This window comes from Malaclemys terrapin, chromosome 1, assembly GCF_027887155.1.
Source record: "Malaclemys terrapin pileata isolate rMalTer1 chromosome 1, rMalTer1.hap1, whole genome shotgun sequence".
NCBI classification, from domain to species: Eukaryota; Metazoa; Chordata; order Testudines; family Emydidae; genus Malaclemys; species Malaclemys terrapin.
This window is the reverse complement of record NC_071505.1, coordinates 236,471,297-236,498,561: the sequence shown is the minus strand read 5'-3', so window position 1 is coordinate 236,498,561 and position 27,265 is coordinate 236,471,297. Positions and strand designations below refer to the sequence as shown.

Here is a 27,265-nt window from a genome sequence, read left to right as displayed (position 1 = left end):
GTGGGCTGCAGATTTTAAAAAAAGTTAATCATTAGTCTAGTGGACTGCATACGGGGATGAGATTCAGAAGCTACCCAGTTAAAAATCTGCCTTTGCTACTGACTTACATGGCCTGGAGGGGAGGCAATCAATCAATAACATGCTTTCCCAGTCAGTAAAATGAATACAGTACCTCAGAGGTATTCTAAGAAGCAAAGGTTTTTTTACAATGCATTGAAAATGAAGCCCTGTGTAAGGATTAGGTGTTAATGATAAAAATGTTTCCTGGAACTTCATATTTCCAGTCCAGAACAAATCGGCGGGGGGGATACTTTCATATCCGTATGTTCAAATTGCTAATAGTTGACAAATCTAGCTTTATGAAACAGATTGAGTATAACATAATAGTTGGATAGATTAGAAAGATGATTTTTAACATATGTAATAGGGTGCCCCAAGATGATGATGATATGGGAAATGTCATTTCCCATATATGTAAATATGCCTAAGAATGTGATCCTACAGACTTTACTTATGGAGTAGTCTTCAGTCAGACAAGTTGTCCTATTCTCAAGTAGGATTACTTGTTTAAGGGTTACAGGATCAGGCTCTAAAACTGAGAACACTATTACAGGCTGTCTTTTGGAATCACTAATTTGGTAGAGTTGGGAAACAAACAAAAAAAACATTTGCAGTTGGAAGCACGGTTACTATTCAGTGACAAAATCTGATAAAATTGATTAGAAAAAGTGTATAAAAAGTTATATTGACTGGTCTATCTTCACTGTTCAAAATTAGTATTGTGTAAATGGTGACTATTAAGTTGTGGTTTTTGGGGGGGGGGGGGAGGCCTGAAGTGGTGTTGGTATCTTATGCCCTGATGCTGCATTTTGGTTCATGTGGAACTCCATTGGGTTTCTGAATAGGCATGAAGTTACATCTGCATGGATCCAAATGCAGGATTGAGATCACCCTTAAGAATTTTTTACTTTAATGAACATTTAACTATACAGTGTCCTCTTAAATTGAAGTCCTTTCCTCAAGCCATTCATGTTACAATAAAGGGCATATGTTTGCATTTGCAGTGGAAAAGAAAATTTGAGACCCAGACTGAGCAGAATAACATTTTTCCATACTTCAGATGGATTATAGATTCTTTATTTTAATCCTCGTTCTATAGCAAGAGGGGCTATTTAAGATGTAACTGCTCCTCCCTCTCCATGCCCTCCTGTTTTACATGTAGTTGTAACTTTGCAGGGAATATGTAGCAGGTTAAATTGATTTGGAGAATTGTGCAATTGATGTGGTTTCTTAAACATTTTCTCAGGTTAAATGAAATACATTCTCTGATGATCATTGTCTGTCAGACCTCTTGGCAAGATAACAGGGAAGATTATCAGTATGCTGCAGATACCTAGCTGTGTCTCTCCACTTCCTTTTGACTATCCAATATGCACCACCAGTATATTTGCTTATTGGATTAACTGTGGTCCTGTTATGTGTCTCCTTCTTCCTCTCTACACTGGTTGCCTATAAAGTGGGGAATTGATTTTGTCCTTGTCTCCACATGTATCTGCACTCTGACAATACGCAATTCTTATGCATCTCACCAGTGTTTATATCGATAGATGATTGTGTATTTGCTGTAGTGCCCCATACAATGTGGAACTCCCTCCTCTTTAATGTGCATTGGTGGGTGGAAGGCTTTATAAACTTACTACAGTGACAAAAGGTGGGAATTTCCTGAATGTATTCAAAGGTTTTGTAAACTATACTGAATACTCTAGTACAGGGGTCGGCAACTTCTGGTACATGGCTCGCCAGGGTAAGCACCCTGGTAGGCCGGGCCAGTTTGTTTACCTGCCGCATCGACATGTTCGGCCGATCGTGGCTCCCACTGGCCGTGGTTTGCCACTCCAGGCCAATGGGGGCTGTGGAAAGCCATGGCCAGCACATCTCTTGACCTGCGCCGCTTCCTGCAGCCCCCATTGGCCTGGGGCGGCGAACCGTGGCCAGTGGGAGCCGCAATCGGCAGAACCTGTCGACGCGGCAGGTAAACAAACTGGCCCGGCCCGCTAGGGTGCTTACCCTGGCGAGCCGTGTGCCAGAGGTTGCCAACCCCTGCTCTAGTATTTAAAGTTTTTCATAATTTGGTACTCTTTCACTGAACTTGTGTAACATTATTTAAACATTCTCTCACCACTTTAAGGGCCACAGAAAAGAAACCAAGAAAGTGATCAACCAGCTTCAGTTGCATACTGTTAAGCATGGAGACAAGGTAATTTAGTAACTTAAACTGTTTTGTTTGGTCAGAATGGTCTTTGCAAGCTTACTTCATTGTATTTATGATTTCAAAAATAAAAATGATTTTAACTCCTGTTGGGCTGTCTATAAATTAGAGTGCATGACTGTCTTCTTTTTATTAACCTGTTTTTCTCTGTCTCTAGAAAGCAAGTTGAAAAATCAAATCCTCATTACTACCTCTAAAGGAAAGGCAGATTTATAACTTAGAGTAGTATTAAGTTGTACAAGACATCACAAGACCAAATTAGAGGGTTTCTTATTTCTCTCAATTACTGTAGGTGGATCGTATCTTTATAATAAAAAGACTGTAATGAAAACATGAAGGCCAGTATTTAACATCTAACAAAGATACATTTACCAGCATAGGATCTTGGCTAGCGCCAAATGTTAACATTACAATTGAATTGTGCAATATTTCCCATGATCTGTTGATTACACAATTCCATATATTACAAATCTGTTAGTCTTTACTGTTTTCTTTTTATGATTCTAGAATAGGAAGAAATGCATAAAAATTGTGATTAATCCTTTAAAGAATGTCTCATTCCCAAAGATGTTTACATATTTCTAATCATTACTTCATGGACAGAGAAAAGCTTATTTAAAATGTATATATTAACAAAGCTTGACAGATCTTCACTCCTAGACTTTCTCTACTTCCCATGTGGGCTTACTTTGTGAGACTATAGGCAGATTATTTGCAAAGACAGGTTAAATTTAATATAACTTACTGGAGCAGGTGTACTTCTGTGAAATGAGTTATCTAGAAGTAGTGTCTTATGTTGTCTGGACAGATGTACATTTTGTTTTCCTTTGGTCCAGTCATCACAATCACAACAGTTTTCCTTCTGTTCTTTATTGTTGTTAAAGCTGATTCCCCATTCTGGCACTTGGAGCACAGAAGGTGGGGGCCTGCAAGGATTTGTAAAAATGAATACTTGCCACTCCAGGCTTGTATTAAACGGCCAAGATTACAGCTTTTTTCTGACCTTGGCTTGGTAAACGCTATTACCACCCAAATGCAAAACCCCTTTTTGGAACCCCGGAAGGCGCACTTGGGAATGCCTTTCTGTGGGGTACACTCATGCCCTTTCACTCCCCCTCCGGGGAAGAGCTGAGAAAGAAAACAAAGGAAATTAGCTGTTGCCACCAGCTAATTAAACAACATATGCACAAACCTCTTAGGACACCAAAAATCCAATCTTGTTCTTTAAAAAAGGTAAATTTTATTAAAAACAAAAAAGAAAGAAAATACATCTGGAACTCAAGCTTTTGCAAGATTTTAAAAGAGCAATTCTAAAAATTAAGCATTCAAACTAGCTTTTGGGGGGTTCAGTTTAAAGGTTTCAAGCAAACAAAAGCATCTGGGGTTAGCACAGGAGTTCACTAGCTTAAAAAGTAAACAGAAATAAAACTAATCGCGTCTTTCTAAACATTCCTGATCTACTTACACATTTGGGGTTCCAAATAAGTAGTTCTAGATCATAGCTAGGCTTAAGATCATACCTAGGCTTAAAGCTTCTCATAGCATAACTGCTCCCTGTTTCCCCCCTCTCCCAGAGAACTACAACAGAGAGAAAGGGGAAGTTTCTTCCCCCATTTTAAAAAGTTCTAGCCTTCCCATTGGCTCTTTTGGTCAGGTGCCCACTCCCTTTCCTTTACCTGGGGGACTTTAACCCTTTACAGGTAAAGCAAGCAGAGAACAGCCACCAAGAGGAACTCCACAGCCAACTGGCTGGGCATCCACAAAAGGAGCTTAACATCCACCCCCTTCATCCATCACAATTGTAACAAATAATGTAGGGCTTTTTGTGTTAAAGTAGTAGTGTAGCAACATTCAAAGTTGAAGCACTTTAAAAACACATGCATGTTTACAGTTGTGTGGATCTTTTCTGAGCAGATTGGGGGATTATTGTGAAATGGACACTTATTTATGTGCTACATATGCCATGGTTGGCATCTGCCCCTGCGTTCAGTGAAAAATACTGCAGTAGTAAATGTATTTTATCAATTTAACTTTAAATGTACAGACTGGCAACTAAATAAAAAGTTACTTGTAACATTTCTATATTAAAATGACTTACATACAATGTATACAATAGAAATTATGGACCTGATCCTCCAATCTTACTCACATTACTAACTCATGTAAGCATTTGCAGTAATGGACATCCATATTTTTTAGTAACCTACAGATATGAAAGACTTGCATTGTATTTTTATGCTAGGACCCTATTTGGATATCCTTCATATATTTGCTTTAGTATACAACTCAGTTAAAATTACTTTGTATACCATGTAATCAATTATCTTCATACTTAAGTTTTCCTTCACATTTTATATTGCAACTGTAACTACAAAAGGGGCAAGACATGTCAGAATACATGGAGGACTCTCTCAAAAAGTGTTTATTGCATGAGTAATTGCACACTGTACTCTGACTACAGTGCAGTGGTTCTCAACCTGTGGCCCAGTCAGGCCCATACAAATAGTATATATATTATGTGGATGCAGCCCACGCAACACACAGCTGCATATGCGGCTCACAATGGTAAATAGGTTAAGAACCACTGATCTATAGTCTCAGGCTAATGAGCATTCAATATACTCTTTTCTCAGGATTGAATGAGCGAGAGGTTAGAGAGAGAGATTTTAAGAATCTTGTTAAGCTGTTTCATTTGGAGTATGAGGGAGGATTCTTTCCTCTCCAGTCCTTAGATTTTCTGTGCAAGCCTGTTTACCAGGGCACTGTGAGAGGAGAAGACTGAAGAAGCAGGATGAGGCACCATTCAACCCTATAAGAGTATGTTGAATGCTCATTCGCTCTTGAGACTGTAGATTTGGGAGTTAAATGAGTTTCTGTTGCCATATCTTTCATACTTACCATGTGAAATCTCATACATCTGGAGATGGCTAGCTTTATTTATTATAATTTTTAGTTTACTAAAATGCTTAATTGCACCCCATTAAAAACACCAATGTTCAGAGAAGTAAGTCACCCAAAAAGTGCTTGGATTGACATGTGATATATCTAGGTTTAGATTGTATCAGACCACCTTTCGGTAGAGTATTTCTCCACCTTTTGGTAGTGTATTTCTAATTGAATTAAATAAGAGAAAATTGCTTCGTATTTGAGACATTTTAAAGCATTCTGTTCAAATGATTATACTACATGACTCATAATGCTTGTTATAGTCACGATCTTTTTAATGTCATGGTCTACCTGTACATTTAAATGTTTTTTCTTTAGGGTTTAGATGTTGATGCAGAAAATTGTGCTGTGTGCATTGAAAACTATAAACTGAAAGATATTGTCCGAATTCTTCCATGCAAGTAAGTTTGATTGCCTTTTAAAATCTATTTTTACCATACTTTCAATAAGAAATATTTAATGAGGTTCCTAGAAACCTAAGCCATTTCTGGAGCGTTGGGGTTGTAAAGCTATACAGTCCTTTGAAGTTGTGCCATCTAGCCCCTAATATATGCAAGGGCATGAAAAGATGGTATTTCATAGATGTGGTGGGGAATTCAGACTCTTGAATGTTATAAACTTGTTAATTAAAATATTACAATATGTATAAATTATATAGCGTATATACTCGATCATAAGCCGGTTCATTTCTAAGCCGACCTCCTCTCTCCCTCCCCCCCCTCCCCCCCAGATGGATAAGTAAAATGGAAAACTTTTATAACCCGTTCATAAGCCGACCCTATAATTCAGGAGTCAGCAGCAAACTTTGGCTCCCGGGCCATCAGGATAAGCTGCTGGGGGGCTGAGATATTTGTTTACCTCAAGTGTCCGCAGGCACAAAGGTAAACAAAGTGTCCCAGTGCACCAGCTGCTTACCCTGACGGGCTGGGACAGCAACTGGTGAGGAAATTTTTTTGGGGGGAGAAGCTGGGAGTCGGGAGTAATCCCTGTGACTACCCCCCACATGACACCTCCCCCCCCCGCCCTCCAGCCCACATGACCCCACCCCTAGCCCACACTTTCCCCTTCCCATCCCTTCCCACTTTATCTGGGGAGGGCCGGGGAGGATGTTTCTGACCAGGCGGGGCGGCCAGAAGCAGAGAGACTCTGGCCCTGCCTCTTCCCTTTTGGCTCTGCTGCCTCTCCTTGCTCCCTCTCTTTGGGGGGGGGGAGGCTGCTATGTCCCACTTCCCCCTACCCGTTCATAAGCCGACCCCCTTCTCTGGTGCTTCCCTTTTTTACTAAAAAAATTTGGCTTATGAACGAGTATATACAGTATGTGACTATTACTAGATTTGTGGGAACATTTTTTGTAGTGAGAAACCTTTCTCCTCAGTTAAAGAAAATTAGATGTATAATTAGAAATGACAGACATAATCTTGAAAAATTCTCAGTACAAAAGAGAATTTGTAAACTAACATTTCCACTTCTATTTGGGTTTTAGTGTGTTTGAAATATAAAACATTGATTCCTTATTTGTATTAATGTTTTTGATCAGTCCTGAAATGGTCATTTCTCTAAAAATGTCTGTAATCAGATGTCTTGGTTATGTGACAATGAAGAACAATTAGCCCTTGCTTGGTAAAATATTGTACTTTAATCAGAACAGTTAAAGATGAGATCTAAACTTTGTGCATAGTTGTTGCTATGTATTACCAAATATTTCTTTGAGTAGTATATATTCTGTATTGTCTGTCTAGTACTATTTTTTTATAGTAACCTTTAAATCTGACATTACTTTTCCTTTTTAATCACTTAGGAGATTCTTTAAAGAAAGGTTCTACCTATATATTCTGCCAGTATACTTGTCCATTGCCTTCCAACTTTGGCACATAGGTTAATATATTGAATAACTACTTAGATTAAAAAGGTATCTAATAACCTCAAGATGGACATACTAGAAAATGAATAGGTTGTCTGAAAGAATAAGTCACCGTTTAAAAAAATTAAAACCACATATACTTTGTTTTTTCTTCAGGCATATCTTTCATAGGACTTGCATTGACCCCTGGCTGTTGGACCACAGAACTTGTCCAATGTGTAAACTAGATGTCATCAAAGCTCTGGGATATTGGGTGAGTTACAGATTTATCTAGTTAAAACTACACTGCAGACATTCAAAACAGGAAGCGACACTGCACATCAACCTGTTAATCTGGAGAAACAACTGCTCTGAATTTTTATCTCCTGTGTGTGTATATATAGATACCACAGTGATGGCTGTGGTACAAGAACCCAAATGAGAAATCTGTAATGATTTATAATACTCATCCTTAATATTACACTTAACAAAATGCTAGCTATCTTGTAGTACCTTTCTGAGGTAGGAAAAGTTTCATTCTTTGAGTGTTTGTATATGTCCTTCACACTGTAGGGAAGGGAGGTGTGCACCAGTGCCAGAGTTTTCCCTAGAGGTACCCACAAGGATAACCTTGCCTACACCTGAGCGCTGCGAGGTTATAAAGCCACCCCTACCCTTCAGTTCCTTCTTACTGTCAGTGATCCGAGTGTTTTGTGTGCCCTGTGAACAAAAAACTTCTCAGTTTTTTGTTTCGATCTAATGGTATTGCTTTTTTAATCACGTGATGCTTAATTTTCCATTTTATTTCTTTTATTTTTATTTCAAATTTAGTTCCTAGCTGCATTGCAATGTTTTGCTGTCAAAGCGGTAGTGCCTCCTGAAAAGTTGACAGGACACATGATCAGAGCATAGTTGATCTCAGCAGCCTTTGTAGCACATGACGATTACGAACATTTATAGGTTGGCAACGTGGCCTTCTCTTCAAAAATTCCCCAAGCATTGTGCACTATCCATTGCTTCAAGGAAGGATGCAAATGTGGGAAAAGTAGTCACACGGCTCTCCCTTCAGATGAGACTGAGCCCCACTGCGTGGGGTAACAACTTCGGAGTTACCTACAGTGTAATGGACATATCCAAGCACTTGAAGAAAAAATAGTTGTTTTTTTTTTATTGTATTTTGAGATGTGTTGCATTTGTCCATTACACGACCCACCACTGCCTTCCCCAATACATCGGAGTCTGCCATCAGCTTCCATTGTGAAGGAACTGAAGGCGGCAGGGTGGCTTTACTCTTTGTAGCCTCACTTCCAATCATATGGAGTTTTGGTGTGGGTGGGGCCACCCCATAGGTACTTCTAGGGAAAACTCAGACATCGGTGCATGGGACGCCACACACCAGCAGTGTAACGGACATATGCAACGCATCTTGAACAACAGTTATCAAAAAGTAAGTAACTGTTTTTATCCCCATTTTACAGAGGGGGAGGAAACTGAGGAAGAGAAGTGCAGCTGTAGGCAAGTCACAGTTGTAGAAACCAATTTCATGCTTCAGTTTACAGGGACCTCAAGTGCCCTTTTGCTTTTTGAGTCCTTGAAACTTTTCAGGTAGCCGGAAAAATTAGTTGACTGGGTCTGTATGCTCCCAGATATGCTGAGTAAGAATTTGGTCTCTCTAGCTGAATCAGTGTTCACTAAAACCTTCCTGAAAATTTTTAGCAATAGTTGGGTTAATTAGTAGAAATGATGTGCTTTCATTTTTCTGACAGTGCCAGTAAAGAGGGATGAAGAAATATGTGGTAGGTTACTCAATCACTGTTGAGAAGTAGTCTTGAGAAACTGTGCCTTCAGTCCCACTAATAGGATGTGGATATCTATGTACAACTCCTCTCGAGATCTCAATAAATAGGGGCACTTACCATAAGAATAAAGTGGTGTGTTTAGAATGGTGTCTGGAATCTTCTTTTCATAAAGTGCCTGCATATTTTTATTTTTATTTTTATTTTTTTTAACTTACAAACAAAAGAATACTGTTTGGAATGGTTGGAGACTTTACAATATACTTCATCTGATGCACTAATTATGTCTTGTCAAAGTTGTAAGAAAAGTAGTAGAACCCTAGATCTGCTCGTCTACATGATTTCATTATGCAAAACGAGGCAATGGTTGTACCATGTGGCCTAAAGATTCAGTCGTTGCAGAGACTGGTCTGGAAGCTACGTTAAGCCTCTAATAACCTAGTTTAAGTTTTGTTTTCATACTATCCATATAGTTGAAGCCCATAACTCTACTTAATGATGGAAATTAGCAGAAAATCATGTATTTTATCTGAAAAATGGGTTTTTGTGATTATTAGAGTATCTGAGTTCCCTGAGTTCCCATTTTTGGGATGGATATTGATACTCTACCCATGACCAGCCCAACATATAATTTCTCTCCGGTTGATCAGACACGTCTCTTCATTGCTTGACAAAGGTGAATGTAGGAAACGTGTCAGTTGCAAATCCCAATTTATTAAGGTATTCACAATGGATAGTTAGTTACACATCACAAGTTCAAACCCCAGTCAAGTTGATAATGTGGAAAGTTACAATCTGACTTTAAATGGTTGCCTATGTGGTGATCAGTCCATTTTAAGTAGATGAGCATTCTCATTACAGAAATAATTTCAACATGTTGTATCTTCTGCAGAGATTGAATTAATAACTACAGAGAACTGAACTATTCATAAATCTAAAAACTTTAACTTCCATTGCCTGTTGTGTGCTTTTTTTTGTAAATGTAGGACTTCGGTCCCCAAGGTGACTGTTCCAGCCTTAAATTCACTTGATAAAAAGGAACCCCAATTGACAAGTTAAAAACTTCCTGATGTAGTAGAGTCTTGCTAACTTACACTATTGACTGAGTCACCCATTGTGAATTATTGATTTTCGAAACTAGCATGTGCACAAATATTGGGGGGAGGGATCCAAACAACTCACAATATATTTTGTTCACTTCTGTTGAAAAATGTGGCTTAGTTTTTAATTTGATACTTGAAAATATACTTATTATCTTTAATACTGTGCAAAGATTTTTAAATTGATGGGCATCCTAGAAATACCTTGGATGTCTTAGGGATGAGGGACTCACTATAAAGCACTATACTAAGGTTTGCTGAGGAGTAGGGAAACTACTATTGTTTGTATGTTACAAAATGGGCAGAATAGCTAAATTGTTATAGTTTACTTGCACATATACAAGTAAACTCTGAAATCATGTTAATGACTGCTGCTTTTTGAATATCAGTTTAATTTTAAAATAAAACTCTGTAGCTATTTCTCTCATTCATTATAGGTGTTGGTAGTGATGCATATAGTTAAGGTTGCTGAATACTTTCCATTAAGGTCTCCATTTTCAGTTGCTTATCACTTTGCCAGAAATAGCTGTTTGTTTGGGCTGAAATTTTCCATGCCAGATGACTGCCTCAGCCAAACCTTTTTATCCCTTCTTCTCACCCCTCCTCCCCCTGTCCAAAAAAAAAAAAAAAGCTCATTTCTGAGAAGGTGATTAGAGGAAAATGTATCTTGCCTCTGCTGACTTTTTTTAATAACTGTTGCATTGAGACTTTAGCAGCTTCGTGCTTTGGGAGCAGGGACTTGAAATTTGGCTGGGGGGTTGGTGTTAAGGATGCACCTTGTGCTGTCCCTCTGAATATCCACCCAAATTTGCCCAAGTTATAAGTGCTTGAAAAATTGCAGTTGTCCATGGTCAGTGGTTTGTTAGCAGCCAGCGGTGGCATTCTCCAGAGATCTCCTATATAATGACCATGTTGCATCTCTCTCGGCTCCTAGTATGAACCAGATTGGGATGACCATTCCCACAGAGGGATTTAGCATGCTCCATTCCAGGGCTACTGGGGCTGGACAGGAATTTTACCTTCAGTTGCTCCCCCCAATTACTGTGGGCCACTCCGGTGCCAGACACCAAAACTGAGAGACAATCTCAGTTGTGCTCTCAGTGCTTCCGCTGGTGCCCAGGCAGCATGGAGGAGGAGGAAGCAGACTGATTTGATTAGAAAGGGGAAACAGTAGATTGGTATTGATGGGAGCTGAGGAGGGTGGATAGGAGAAGAGGAAGATAGGGAACAGGCAGAGAAAGGGCTCTGACCACTAACATAGAAGAGTGGTGCTGTAGAAGTATACTATACTCCCTCCCAGAACCTGAAATTGAACCAAGGATTCCCAGGTCTCAATATTCCTTTGTGTTTAGCAAGTAGCTGTGAATGCCACTGGCAAATGTCTCTTCCCCTCTAATGGCTGTAACACACAGAGGATAATGGCCTACCACTATTACCAGTTTTGTTAGCTCAAATAGTAGAGGTCTCTTTTGTGAGTATAAAGTTCCCAGTCCTGATGTGAGGGACAGTATGATTCCATATGATATAATTTGTTTTAGTGCACTTTTCTTTTTTAAATCTTTGGAAATTACTTCCTACAAAACTACATTAAGAGAATGTTAAGGTTGCAAAGTCAAGCGCTCAGAAGTTAGTAAATGCCAGAATTAAGGGGACTTGTGAAACCTTATTTCACCTCCCCCTTGTGTGTGTATTATGTATGATACAGTCTTTAATTATGTGATAGTGCTATCTTTTCCCCCACAGGATGGAGAGTGCTCAAGGGTTGGGTAGTAAAGAAGGCTGTCTGTAGGTCCCCTGCCTCATTTGTTGCAGAGGTTGGAAGGTGTGAAGTGAATAAATCAGGGAGCTACAGGAAAAGAGAAGATGGCTTTGTAGACAGTTGAATGCCATCCTAGAGAACTGGATTTTATCCCTGCCTCTGCAACAGAGTTCTTGTGTGATGGTAGGCAATCATAAATCAAACTCTTAACAGTATAATAGCTTCCCTTAGGGGCATACTGCAATGTCTTTGCAGCACTCCTATCTCCTGGTCCAGGAACTAATGGCCAAGATACTTTTGGGCATGGTAATGCAGCACATTGCTGGATCCATATGGTCTAGGCAAGCCTGTTCTAAATTGCTGTGACAAGATCACAACTATGATGAGAGGAACCTGTGTAAGACTCAAGAATGATTTGCAGAAGGCAGGCTGAAAAATCTTTTATAAAATATAAATCAACTCTTGTATTAGGAAGGGCAAATAGCTTTCCTTAATATGTAAAGGGTAATCAAAGAAACTTTTACTTTTGCAGAGTCATTAGAAACTTGTTTTTCTGATGTCTAAATAATTGCTTACTGAATATTTTGTCTACTTCTGAAGGGTGAACCTGAAGATGCACTTGAAGTTGCAATACCTGAATCGATAAGTGGCAGTGTATCAGTAGGAAGTTTGAGTATTGCTTTACAAGAAGATGATAGAAATGAAGTAAGCGATTTGTCAGCTTCCTCAACTAATGAATCTGTGTTACAGTGTAACAGTTTAAAAGAGGATGCAGGTGAAACCACAGCATTGCTTGGTAAGTACAATGTAATGTGTTTCAAATCAATGTGTAATCTATATAATAAAATTCCAGGATTGTCACTCTAAAACCTAGAATGTTTGAATCAGTGTGATGTGATGGAAACAGTTACAAGCATGGTTGAAGCTCTTTTTGTTTAGAATATCACCAGATTCAGTATCAGTGAGATTTGTGGTTTAACATCCAATATTTAAGTTCAGCCAATTTTCCTTTACAAATTACACCCATGTGACAGCATGGGCTTTCAGTTAGTCAAACATGTATCTGTGCCAAGAGTCCTAGACCATAGTGATATCATTATCCCTCAACCAATCACCACTCTTACTCTACAGCTAATTGTATGCAACAATTTATTGGTTGTATGAGAGAGGCTGCATAGATAGTGGATTACTTGGCCCAGTGGTCACAGTTTAACCCATACACAGATCATCACAACTTTCCCAGAACAACACCCCTATTCACCTACCTTCACTCATATTTACCATAAAACCAGGTCTTCGCTAATCATTTGGATAATCCTTTAATTTTATTAATTGGAACTTTAGAATGAAAACTCTTCATTCTTGAGTTTACTTCGGAAATCTCAATACTGTGGTGTTTGAGGTGATGGCTTTAGTGAGTAGTACTGTTTTCTGCCACCTGGATGATTGGGAATCAAATTACTTCTGGCTGAAATCATGCCAGCCTTGGAAAATTGAACTTAATCAAAGAATGATCGACATCCCCCCTTGCTCAGCTGCTGGCGGAGGCGTGGACGTGGACAGGCAGCTCTGCATGCTGCCTCCGCCTAGAGCGCTGGCTTTGCAGCTCCCGTTGGCTGGGAGCTGCGGAGGCAGTGCACAGTGCTGCCTGGCCATGCCTCTGCCTAGCAGCTGGGTGAGGGGGATGTCACCACTTCCAGGGAGCCCCGCAGGTGAGCGCTGCCCAGAGCCCAATAGGGACAGTCTTCAAATGTTTGTCACTGGGCTTCAGGACATTCTAGATTAATTGAGGTGGTGGATGTACATACCACTTACGTAATGCTCTTTGATTCTCTCCAAATGAGACTGAGGCAGCACTGGAAGTCTCAGATCTACACATCATGCCCCAACCCTCTACACATCCAATAGGGACAGTCTTCAAATGTTTGTCACTGGGCTTCAGGACATTCTAGATTAATTGAGGTTATGGGACTGGTGCATTTTTTACAAGATCTAGCCTTGGCCCTGCATTTAGCAGAGGAGAGCAGTGTGTTTAGCAAATAGTCTCAACAGGGACAGTTCTCAGATTCACAGGTGGTCCCTGAAAGATCAGGTAGTTCAAGACCTCTTTTCCCATTGAGGTTGGTCCAACATAGATCCTTTTGCAACAGGAATCAACAAAGTGTCCTCTTCTGTTCTAGAGAAGGGAGGCAGAGTCTGTCCATTTCAGATGCCTGCCTTCTACATTGAGGAAAGGGCCTCCTGTATGATTTCCCCTCCCTCCCTCCCTCCCCCCCAATGATTCAGAAAGTGGTGAAAAAGGTTCTTCAGGACAGGGCTAAAATGATATTAATTGATTGCCCTAGCTCGGCTGTGACATCAATGGAACATAGACCTGCTTCAGCTCTCAGATTGTACATGTCTTCAGCTCTCTTGTCACAGCAAGAAGGCAGTATCCTTCATCCAGATCTTCAGTTTCTTCATTTGACAGCCTGGGCTTTCAGACTTCGACTAGTCTTGAGCAGTTACATTCCTCATTGATACAGAGCATACTGCTTAATTTTAGAAAACTGTATTAGAAAGTGTTACTATTTAAAATTGTCTAGATTTGTTGCTTGGATGTGAGGAAAATCTGCTTCTCCAGTGGCAGCTTCCATACCCTATATTCTGGAATATTTACTGTACTTAAATCCGAGTAGTTGTCTAATTCTTTAAAAGTACACCTAATGGCTATTTCAGCTTACATTTTGGTCAATAGTAGATCACCAATTGTACATGATTCTGCTAAAAGATTCATGAAGGGGTTTCCTAACGTGTCCTTCCATATTGATATCTTAATCTGGATTTATCTATGCGTATGAGATCACCCTTGAACCTCTTGAGGGAGTGTTCTTTTATTTATCAAAGTGATCTTCATTATTGCTGTAACGCAGCCAGAACGGTCAGTGCATTGTGTGCCCTGCTGGCTGTCCTGCCACTTAAGATTTTTTAGAGAAGGTGATTCTTAGATCTGATCCCCAGGTTTTTACCAAAAATAGTGTTTGAGTTTCATATGTCAGACAATTGGTTTACCTTTGTCTTCCCCTCTCCAGCCTAATGCTAATAAAGGGGGAGTCTCCATTATATGTTTTAAATGCCAGAAGAGGTCTTGCATATTATCTGGATAGAAGGAAGAGTTTTAGGGAGTCTGGTTTGTTTAATCATATGGGTCATAGTATATCTGCTCAGACTATTTCCAGCTGGGTTATACAGTGCATCCTTCAGTGTTAGAAACCAACTGAAGTTCCTGTGCCTTGTGTGGTATGTTCTTATTCGTCTAGAGCTGTAGCAGCATCTTTGATTTGTCTTAAGCAGGTTCCAATTAGGGAAATTTGCAAGGCTGCTAACCTTAAAAGTAAGTGCGCGCACACACTAAACATTGTGCTCTGGATCTAGCTTCTAGAGTGGATGCTATATTTGGCAGATCGGTTTACAATCATTAGGGCTCTATGCTTGTCGTGGAGGTTGCAGAAGTCAGATTCCATGACTTCCTTCAACCTCCGTGACTTCTGCAGTGGTCAGTGTAGCTGATCCCAGGGCTGCTCAAGCGGCCCTGGAGACAGCCACAGCGGCCACTGCTGGAGCAGCTCTACAGCCAGCCAGCCACACCAGCCGCTGCTGGGGCAGCCCCAGCCCCAGGGCCAGCCGCACTGGTCACTGCTCTGGCAACCCCGGGCAGCTGGCCCTGAGGACTGCCTGAGCAGTGGTCCCGGGGGCGGCCAGAGCAGCCACAGGTCGGCGGCTCCTGGCAGCAGTCCCAGGGTAGCCGGAACAGCGGCTAGCCCTGGGGCTACCCCCCCAGGCACTCATCAGTGCACATGTTTTCCTTCCCTTATGCCATCTCTCAACAGGCTAGAGATGATGCCAATTTTGGTCAAACTGTTCTGCAGTCAGTGGGTCCATGAACTCCAATCCCTCCACTTATTCAGCTGCTTGGGAGTCACCTAGAGTGGAGTGCATATGTGAGATCAAACAAAAAAATTTACTAACCTTCCATAACTATTCTTCGAAATGTTACACATGTCCATTCCATAACCTGCCCTTCTACATCGGAGTTCTCTGGAAACAAGGAACTGAGGGGGCTGGGCACTTTATATTGGTGCTACAGGCATCGAGCTGCCACAACGGATATCACCGAGGAAAAATTTCCAGCAACTGCTTGGAGCGTGCACACCCTAGAGTGAAATGGACATGTACAACACATCTTGAAGAACAACAGTTACAGAAGGTTAGTAACTGTTCGTTTTTTCCTGCGCACTTCCCCCATCTCAGTTCTGTTATGGTCTCTGAGTTACTGGTGGAAGGAACTGAGGTGGTAGAAGGCGCAGTGACACCTCCCTGTATTTTGCCCCAAATCAGAATGCTCAAAAACACTGAGGGGAGATGAGGAGGGGTGCACATGCTCCCCTAATGGGCACTGCTTGAAGAAGGTTCTACCATTGGGTTCCACCAGGTGGCGCAACATCCATAAATGCGACTATGCAGTCATCTCAAAGAATTCTGGTTACAAGTAACCTTCATTTCCTGTGCACTATTTTGCTTTGCCATTGAAATCAAAGGGAATATTGCATGACTGACTGTAGAACTTGTCTCCAAGTTGTTTCTCTGTGGGATAGCATCAGTAAATGTAATAATAGCTCACCACGTTAATATTTAAATAACTGATTTAACAAATTGATTTACATTTTGTAACTCCCAATTTTTAGACATGGATGGCAGTGATAGTCGGCATGGAGAACATCTGTCTAATGGAAATTCCCACTGAAAAACTTCATGGAAGACTGATTAGACTGCTTAAAGAACTTTTTATTTAATTAGTATGAACTTTTGCCTAGTTGATGGAAAAATAACAATGTAATTTATTTTATCTTGAGAACTTTTCTAGTTCATGTTCCAAAAGGGCTAATAACTAAGAATTTTGTATAAAGAGGATTTTTTAAAACTAGTCTGTCTGATCCTATGAAAGATGCAATACCTCTGTTGATATAAGAATTATTACAATGTCAGTGTGTTCCAGAGGGCTGTAACAAAGATGTAGACTAGGATGAGAGAACAGAATATAAAAAGTTTAATGGATAAATGTTGGTTACCCTGTGTTTACGTTTAGCATGTACATAAAGCTGAAAGCATTTACAACACTACATTTTATTAAACCGTACTTTAAAAAAACAAATTAAATTTTGCTGTAACTGGAGCTGGATGTTTAAGAAGCATGCAAATAGATTGTGAAAATATCAAATAATTTCTTTGATATTACATGGCATCTTCCACTCCTCCCACCACTGGATGAAAAATAATTGATGGTTCTTATCATTGGTTCTTAGTGTTTTCCAACTCAGAGCTGAGTACTTAAATTTTTCCATCTCGTTAACTTCTACCAGTAACAGTTGACTTCAGTGTCTTTGCGGGATAGTCTTAACATGTTGAGCATGTTGACTTACCTAGCATTCATGTCAGTTACTTCCCTCTCAATGTTTAAATCAGTAAAACTGAGTAGAAAAGGGCTATTATGGCTAGGGAATTTATTTCTGTTTTAGACTTTCCTGATTTCCCTCTTGCCCCCATTTCCATGTGCACAAGTTGGGATCCCTTCTTAAGATCTTTTTATGAAGCTAGGGGTCTTTGCTTTTATCCCATAGCCAAAAGGAATTTCCTAGTTTATTTCCCATTATGACTTTGACTGGGGTTGTCATTAGTTTTTTCCTTTGCTAGATTAGCAGTATTGTGCCTTTATAGTTGGTTGTTTTTTTTTTTTTAAAGCACTTATTATTAAACCCGAAGCATCAGAGATGAAATACCAACCCTGCTTCTTTTTGACCTCCTGTTCAGATAGTTACATACGATAGATAGTATAAGGAAATGCTAAATTGTTTTGTAAAGAACTATGTATATTTACAGTACTGTATACATTTTAATAGTGTTGAATTCTTAGGCTTTTAGTACTGTCATGTTACAAATGAATGTATATGATACATTCCTCAGACTTTTTGTAAGGTTGCTTAAAACAGTGTCTTTTGCCAGACATTTGTTGAAGTGCACTTTGTTTCTAAAACAATGTGTATTTGGAGTGTTTTTAAGAACATGAAAATATGCAATCGTTTTCTACTTTGTATTGTGCTTCAATTGGAGCAGTAATTTTATTTTAGAATGAATTTTCCAGAAATGAAGGGGTCTTCAACTGGGAAAAAAATTGAGCATTTACTTTACCAAACAGTTTATCAAATATTTGTCTTTCCAAAATATTCTTAGTAGTGATAACTTCTTAAGATCTGCCTCCTTTTTTTCCCAGTAGGAGTGCCCCCGATTAGATTTCATGGAATAATTGTCAGGGCATAGTTCTCTCATTTCACCAGCAGGTGCAACTTTTGTGATGCCTCTATCTGATGAGAAGCACACGGGGAACTGGAATATTTAATAACTGACATCCCCATCTCCAAACAATGCATAGGAACCAGTATGCCTCCAAAGCAAGTTCATCTCTACTTCCAGGACTGCCTTTTTAATTTACTCTTTAATATAGCAACTGAGTCTTCTCCCTCTTCCTTAACACAAAAGTTGAACATTCTTAGTGGATAAATGTCAAGAGGGTCACAACTCCAGCTCGTCAGTCAGGAGCCTGTAGGAAGTTATCAGAGACATTGGGAGGTTGCAGATATCAGCAAGACATGGAATCCACATTGGAGGGAGCATTGTGGTGAGTAGTACAACTTCTATATAAGTAAGATCCCTACTTGAATTGTGGGATGATTGTCCAATAATTGCGGCTGAGTGGCAGACAAGAAGCAGAAAATCACAGAAAAGTAATAATGGACCTCTTTCAATTGTGGTAATTTGGAAAATCCAGAGAAGACCTATTTAAGAAAAAATTTGCTGGTACAATATAAGCAAGAACTACTAATTTTTTTGATAATCAGACTTTTTGCTGCTTTTTATATTACAATTATTAATGTGCAAGGCTGACAGCAGGAGCCCTTTGGGCAGCTGGGATCCGCCACTGTCTGTCAGCCGCACAGCTGAGAAAATTTAGATGGAAATGTAGTATTGTGGGATCTGCAATATCCCAAATTGAGTAGGGCCTTATATATAAACCATTAAAAAGTGAAAAGGAATGAATAGATTAAGTCTGCTTACTTCAAGAACAGAATGTAAGATTGGAGAGAAACGTGGCACAGAAAGTTAAAGAATCTAAAAATTTACTTATAAAATTTTTAGAGGAAGATTTATAAAGCTCTTTCTCAGCATAGAAATTGAATTGGCTAAGCATGGTGCTCCAGACTATCCCTGGCTCAGTTTCCTCTAATGTGTCATCAGTAAGTTCAATGAGGCCTAATGAAAATACAAGCAAAGCTTCATCACAGAGTCTTAGCTGGGAAATGGTCAGTCTTAGTTTATCCGTTTCAACCTGGATCCAGTGCTTCCTTCCATCCAGGCCCTGTTCAAGCAGGGTTCTCTCAGCACAGATCTCTTCCCTGGAATCAGGCCTTTTGCCACTATCTGAGGAGAATCCTTTCCCAGAGCCAAGGGTCTGCAGAGATATGTCAACTGCAGCTCTTCTCTGGGGCACTGTGTAGTTCCTGACAAGCTGGGCTTCCTGCCACTGTTTGGGAGTTCCTTGTCCCTAGGAGCACACCTTCTAGACATCTTGCTCTGGTGAGCTCTCCTTGGAGCATATTTCCTCAGGAGCTTCCTGTTTCTAGAACACTCCACCCCACCCCACAGCTGAACCCTGGTAATCCTTCATCAGGCTAATTAGCTACCAACCAGCCATCTTCGATTTAATTATGTCCTGGTGGGTGTGGGTTGACTTCTCTTACAGGAGCCTGTCTCAGATAAGATGGCCCTGACTCCCCTTCAAGGGCCAGCCAACCACTGACAAGCAGTTTCAAAATATTAAGTTTGACTGGTTTAGAAGAAGTGTTATTGTCTTGTAGACCATGGACCTGGTAACAAGGATTCCTGGCGTATGTCTTTAGCTCCGCCACTGACTTTTTGAAACCATGGCCAAGTCACTTGCAGACAGATTTTCAGAAATGTCCATAAATTTTGTGCAACCCAATATTTGAGTGCCCAACTTGATGCCTTGTTGTTCAGAGGTGCTGAGAATCCATAGCTTCTGTGGGAATAGTTATGGTATCCCTCATAGCTGCTTAAATGTATATAAACTGATTCAGGATTTATAGTAATTCTGATTATCAATAACTATTAATATCATACGATGCAATCATAAGGTATCCTCCTCTTTTGATATGCCAAGCTTTGTAAGGATTTCTGTGTTGCTGAGGAATGATGACAATAAAAGGCCGAATTGCAGTGTCTCCATAAGCAGTTTGCTCTCTTTGGAAGCACAATGACAAAGTCTCCTGAAGCGAACTCTTAGTCTGACCTCAGTAACCGCTTTTCTAGAGATAGGTGGAGAAACACAGGTGGTGGAAGAAACTGTCTCTGGACTTCATATGGTAGCAAAAGACTGTCAGAAACCTCCTGAAATACATTATTTCCCTTGTCCTAAGTCAATAACCAGTCTAGTGTTACTATATAAAGGGACCTCTGGATCAGTGGCTTTCAACCTGTCGTTTGCGGACCCAGGGGTCAGTAGACTAAAATTTCCAAAGGAGTCCACCCCTCCATTTGAAATCTTAAGGGTTTGCAAATGAGAAGTTGAAAGCCACTGCTCTACGTACATGGGCTAAGCTGTTTTAGAATTAACTGAGGTAGATACGGATAACTGAGACAGATCTTGCCTATCCAGAACATAGGAATTGCCATATTGGATGAGACTGATAGAAGATGAGAGAGAAAATGTTGTGCCAATATTTAAAAAGGGTAAATGAGAACCTGGGAAATTATAGGCAGGTTAGCCTGACATCCGTCCCAGACAACATCGGGGAAATGCTGGTATGGGACACAATCAGTAAAGAATGTAAAGGTGGCAGTGTAACTAATGCCAATCAACATTTTTTTATGGAAAACAGGGTTTAAGACCACTTGGTATCTTTTGATGAGATTCCAGATTTGCTTGATAAAGATAACTGAGAAAATATACTTAGTCTTCTGTAAGGCATTTGACTTAATCCTGTATGACTTACAGATTTTTTAAAAAAAGTACTATTCAAACTCAACGGCTCATATTACATGAATTAAAAATTAGTTAACTGAAAATGGAAAAAAAATAGAATAGTCACCCAATTGGACTGTTTTTAATAAGATCCCACAGGAGTCCGTTCACTGTCCAGTGATGTTAAGTATCTTTCAGTGATCATGAAGAAAATATAAAATCATTATTGGTAAAATTTTCAGGTGACACAAATTGGTGGAGTGGTAACCAGCCATTATACAGATGCCCTGGATCACATGGTAAGATGTGCTTATTTGAATGTTTTTAATACAGCCATATGCAACATACATCTAGGAACAAATAATGTATGTTACACTTAAAAGATTTGATTATATCCTTGAAAGTAATGACTCCTGGAAAAGATTTGTGGAAACAAGGTAGATAGTCACCTGAACATGAGTTTCCACTGTGATGTTGTACCTAAAAGGGTAAACATAATCCTTGGGCATATAAACAGATTGATAGATTCCAAGGCCAGAATGGATCATTATCATCTAGTCTGAGCTTCTGTATAACACAGGCTACAGAACTTCCAAGGTAATTCCTGTCTTTTAGAAAAACAAGTAGGAGTGGGGAGGTGGTATAGCCTCTGTATCTGGCATTAGTGAGAATTATTAGGATACTGTGTCCAGTTCTGGTGTCAACACTGCAAAAAGGATGCTGACAAATTGGAAAGCCTTCAGAAAAGAGCTATAAAAAGATCTAAGGTCTGGAAAACCACGCCTTTTAAATTGAGCTTCCTTAGTCTTAGTATATTTAGTTTATCCAAGAGACGGTTGAGATAAATTGATCATGGTCTACAAGTACCTACACGGGGGAGTCACGACTGGTTATGTTTCTAAAAGGTATGCTGTAGTTCTGTTAGAAGTTATGGATTTGATGAAGTTCTTTATCCTGTGTGAAGCAGGAAGTCAGACTAGAATGATACTAGTCTATTCTGGCTTTACTTTAGGAATCCATTATCCCAGTATCTTGTCACCAATAGTAGCCAATATTATATGCTTGAGAGAAGGTACCAAAAACCCTGCAATAGTTATGGGATAACCTGCCACCTGGGAAAGTTTCTTGTTAACCCACCAAAGGCTAGAGGTTGTATAAAACCTTGCACCATGAAGATTTTAGATCTCTTTCACACCCCTTTTCTTTTTTAACTTACTATTATAATTCTAGCATCTTTATACATATCAAATCCCATTTTTAATCCTTCTAACCTCTTGGCCTCTATTATATTGTAGCAGAGTTACATAAGCTAATTGTGTGGTGTGAAAGTTCGTTTATCTGACCTCCCACCAGTTTACTGTGACTTCTTTGCCTCACTTTCTCCATCTGTAAAATGGAACAATTGTGCCTTGTAGGGGTGTTAAGACTGTTTAGAAAGCAGTGTTAGTGATTTTTATATTATGGCTGCAGTCAGATGCTTTGCCATTTCTGGTTAGGATGGTTATATAATCCCAAAGCAGGCTTCTTTGCCCTAGAGGAGGGTTTTGATAAGTTTACTATTAACAATGCCAGCAATTTTGAGACTATATGTACAATAAATTAAGGCTGACATATTCAGTTTGTGGAACCTAATCCCAAATGTGGTACCGGCTGCAAAGAACAATAAATGTGCTCTACTGTCAGCACTTTAGAACCACTCCACAGCATTTGGTAAAATTGGGAAATTGTGCTCCAGAAAGCTCCAAGTAATAGGAGTGCTGCAGATCATAAGGGCAGTGACTTCATTGTGGAGATTAAAGAAAATCCAAGTTACCAGAGTTGGGACGTTGTGTATAGCTTTCATCAGTGATTTTCAACATCATGTGCTATTTAATGCAGAACTACTTCTTGGTGGAAGACATGAGGTTATCCAATAGGGGAGCATCAGATCAGCCCTTCTGCCCCTGGGGAACAGAGTGAGCAACTGGAGTTTAACTTGGGAGAAAATGACAGTGCTCCTAGTAGATTTAACCTAGCAGTATGATGGAATTTGGCAGGTGCTGCCTTACAGATGAGAAATGTGGCCGGCAGCTGAATGAACAAGTGCTATTTTCCATTGTCTGACTTCAGCCAAAACTAGCAGTCTCTTCCCTTTCATCAGTTCTACAACTTCCAACGCTGCACCAAAATAACAAATTCTAAATTACATTCTTCATAGGACTCTCTTCTTTGTGCTATTTACTGAATATTCTTTTCTCTTTCATACAGGTGACATGGTGTGATGATCTGGAACTGGAAATATAAAAGATGCACATAAGTCAAGTTAATGTTTTCATGTATTCAAATTGGATACTGAACTCTAACTTGCCATGACCTGAGATTGTTTAAAGTAGGATGTCTTTGTGATTGCTTGCATGTATCTGTGTAAGGGAATTCATCACCAGGAAACTTAACAAGTCCACCTATACTCTAATTGGACAGGGATCTAATTTAGTAGGTATATCAACTATACTGTATTCCATCCACAATTTGGAATTACTGAATATATTTGTCTAAAACTAGAACTCCTACTGTATTTCATTAATTCAGTAAGTAGTCATAAGAGCTTTAGTTTTTTTCCTAAAGCCCTAAGTCAAACTTAATTCAGTTAAGTTTGATGTTTCTGGTGAAAGACGATCTGCAAGTAATTGCTCCTTGAACTTGCTCATTGAGCTACCATTAATATTTGAACACTTCTTGTTCTTTCAGTCACCACGTGCGATCATCTGGTGTTTAAAATGAACACATTAAAAACTTAACAGGGAAATATGTATTACAGCTTTGACCCCACTGGTGGGACTTTGCCTTTGGCAACTACAGAGGCAGCTTTGGGATTGCGTTGGTCTAATGCTTAGGCAACATTTAATCCACAGAAATAATTTATTCAAACTTGATTGGTGTTGAGCAAAACCAGAATGAGTAAACTACTACTCACAATCAAACTGTTTGACTTTGATAATGGCAACCCTAGTGCTAACTCTTTAATAAACTTGGTTGCATTGATTGGATTCAGCACATTAAACTTTTTTCATTGTATACGTTAAACTATTTAAGAAAATGTTGAATTAAAGAAATCAATGTTATGTATTGTGAATTTAAAAAGTTATTGGTTTAAAAAAAAAAACTAAAATCCCATAAGTTGTATGGGCCTATTAAATGTAATGGTATTAGAAAACTTGACTGCTTTCTTACCTTATTATTGTACCAGCTAGCTTTTCATTTGCTTCAACTGCAACTGGATCTTCATCTTCTTTCCTAAAGATGTTAGAGTTTCAACATTGAATGCAATACTGGAAAAACTTGCATTTTTTTTACCCGTTGGTAGGAACACAGATGTGGTGTACTAGTCTTTCATCCTTAAATCTGGGTTCAGATCCTAGCTGAGAGTTACAGGACACTCCCCTCCCCAAAAGAACAAGCCAGATACAAGTCCTATATGGCCTCTCCTGCATAGCTGTGCTCCCCCCCCCCCCCCTTCCTCCTTTGCTCTGGGGCAGGAAATCCTTCTGAAGCTAGGTGGGAGCAGGGACTAGTATAGCAAGGTTGCTCTAGTCAGCTTGAGAGGGATGCATTAAAACTTTGAGGAAGCTTTCATGATTTCTGTCTGGGGATTGGTCCTGCTTTGAGCAGGGGGTTGGACTAGATGACTTCCTGAGGTCCCTTCTGACCCTGATATTCTATAATTCTATGCCTGTAATCCTTGCAATTAAAAAAAAAATCAGATTGGGAGGTCCTCTTAATAAACTTTGCATTTACCTTGCTTTGCCTGTGATGTGGGTAGCCATTTCTGAGATGGTGCATACAGAAGGACCTTTAGTGTAATGGCAGCTGAATTCACAAAAACTCCTTTTCAAATGTAATAGGCTTCTAACCCTCCCCTTACTGACATGGCATATTACTAGAGAGAACTATCTACCATGTGCAATTTAAGCAACCCTGTTTGTTTAAGCTACAAATGTTAACCTCATGCCTACAGTAGCTGAAAAGCACTAGCCTATAATCAGGGCCCTGTGTACTCTGCAGCACATTTTTGCATTATTAAGTCAAAGCCTACAGCAATGTTAATTTATTCTATTACCATAGACTATCCCTCATTCTCACACAGATACGGCTAAGGTTCTGAGTTGAAAATCTCTAATGTAAAATTCACCAGACCATTATAAGCTCTTCTGTTATGCTCTCTGCAGGCTGAGGTTGTCCAGGCAGCCCAGCACAAACCCCTGGTACTTGGGGAAGGAGAAGTAAGTTCATCAGTTTCAGTAGCTCAGCTCCCTGGCTGACCTGCTGAGTCACCTATACTTCTGTTCCCTTTGTGCCCTGCTTGCAGCTGGACTTCAGCTTTGGCTCCAGGGAACAGTGGCAAGCAAGCACTGTAGTTTAACTTTTTGTTGTGGGGAGAGGAAAAAGATGGGGAGCAACAGGCAGGTAGCAGAAGAGAGACACAAAATAAAATGCCAGGTGTGAGGCTGCAGCACAGTAGGGAATGTCACATCAGAAATCCTGATAGTATCCAGTTTTGATGCTTCACATATTGAACTATTTCAGTAAGGAGAGTGTTTCTGGGATTCCATGTGGCAAATTCATAGTAACATTTTACACACCTGTTCAATATTTAAATGTATAGTATTAAATCCTCAGTCATGGTTCATGCAGTGATCCCCATGCATCCACAAATGGTAACAATTATGTCAGCTATTTACATCTTCAGCCACACCCACTTTTTTGTATTTTTATGCATGGGGCTGTCACTGTCTGATTGTCCCCCAGATTCAGAAGTTTCAAAAGCACTGTCCAGTAGGCAGGGTCATGCATGGACTCCTGTCCTCATGCCCCCTCGCCAAAGGGCATAAAGCAATAGAAGGAACTTGAGGGGGTGACTAGTCACACTAACTGCCTTTTAACCTAGTCAGAACTGCACAGTATCCTCCTTAGCCAGTTTTCCTGTGTAAGTTAGTTTCCTTGTTTCAACTGTTAGCCTGTTTTTAAAAAGTGGTTTTAGTTTAGAATTGAAGTAGTTTCCACTCTTTGCCAGATCCATATTTGTTAAGTACATTGTTAGAGATTTCCCCCTCTAAGACGGACATAACCTGTTTTGATTATGAGCAGCATTTAGTCCATCCAAATGCACTATGTGCTGCAGGAGTTTTTAAAAGCACACCCACACTTGAGAGAACAGACAGAGGCCAACATTGGGGGGGTCCTCTGGATCATTAATTAGAACCCCACCATCAGTGCCTCAGACTGGAGGTAACCAGTCTCTTTACCCTCTATCAGGTACTGTTCAAGTTCTCAGGCTCATCTGTTGGAGCAGTCAGTTACTCCTGCTGCCCATTGAATTAAGCAATGCTGTGATAGATCAGTTGCCAGGAAGCAGTCACCTTCCCCAGTACCATAAAAAAGAGAAGAGAATCCCCTGGATCAGAGGAGCTGCTGAAAGCAACACCAAGCAAGTCACCAAGGAGTACAGTACCACATCTTAAGGAATTGTTAAACTCCCTCAGCACAGGCTTTTAGGGTTCCCATAGGACCAGTCTGTGGCACTGCCATACACTCTAACACTGGAACTCTTAGAACCTGCTTCTTCAGTCCTGACTCTGTGTCAGAGATCAGACTCTGCAGTACCAAGAGCACCTCCTTCTGTAGCCTTTTGCTACAAGTGCACTGAACACTGCAGCACTCTCCTTCAGGGAAGCACTTGAACTACAGTCTCTTTCCTTGGATTATATGCCACTCTCAGGATATCCCAGGGAGCCAGTCATGAAAATTTTGCTGGACTCCCATATCCATGGATATGATAGTTTTTCACAAATGCTAGCTCAGCCTTCAGACTATCCTCCTTTCTCAGGTAAAGGGTCACATTGAATAACTATTCTAGGATGCATGCAGTGTAGTTGTAGCCATATCCATCCCAAAATCTTAAAGAGAATTCTTGACTACCTCTTCATGATCACTTTAAAGATTAAAAGGGGAGTGATTACATTAAAAAAAAATTACATTTCTAGGGAAAATATGCTAAAGCTCTACAGCAGTGGTTCCCAAACTGGGGTTCACAAAATGTTCCAGGGGGTTCTCGGGGGGGAAAAAAATCCCTAATGGTGGACAGAGCTGTCCCTAAGGACCCCAGGCAGCATGGGGCCAGCAGCCCGGAGCTCCTGAACTTCCAAGAGCTAAGCCGATGTACATGGCAGAGGGGCATTGTAGGGGACAGAGTAGGCAACGAAGTTTGCTACAGGGATTGGTTCCTGGGTTGGTGTTTCTGTGGTGTGGTGTGTAGTTGCTGGTGAGTATTTGCTTCAGGTTGGGGGGTTGTCTGTAAGCGAGGACTGGCCTGCCTCCCAAGGTCTGTAAGTGAAGGATCATTTTCCAGGATAGGTTGTAGATCGTGGATAATGCGCTGGAGAGGTTTTAGCTGGGGGCTGTAGGTGATGGCCAGTGGTGTTCTGTTATTGTCCTTGTTGGGCCTG

At 40.2% G+C, this 27,265-nt stretch overlaps 1 protein-coding gene and 1 non-coding gene across 3 annotated transcripts in view; both read left to right on the top strand.

Annotated features, from left to right (window-relative positions):
* Window positions 1–23,981, top strand: part of RNF149 (ring finger protein 149) — a 31,055-nt gene extending 7,074 nt beyond the window's left edge. Inside the window, exons 3-9 of one of the 2 annotated variants that reach the window (XM_054009889.1) lie at window positions 2,189–2,257; window positions 5,534–5,616; window positions 7,233–7,329; window positions 12,311–12,506; window positions 16,435–18,422; window positions 21,026–21,082; window positions 23,031–23,981. In XM_054009889.1, the coding sequence (XP_053865864.1) occupies window positions 2,189–2,257; window positions 5,534–5,616; window positions 7,233–7,329; window positions 12,311–12,506; window positions 16,435–16,493 (504 nt within the window). In that variant the 3' untranslated portion in view covers window positions 16,494–18,422; window positions 21,026–21,082; window positions 23,031–23,981. The other variant, XM_054009898.1, reaches the window with a different exon arrangement.
* LOC128830692 (small nucleolar RNA SNORD89) lies at window positions 20,004–20,117 on the top strand. Its single transcript, XR_008443651.1, has one exon. It is a non-coding gene; the product is annotated as a small nucleolar RNA SNORD89 (small nucleolar RNA).
* Window positions 23,982–27,265: the final 3,284 nt, after the last annotated feature.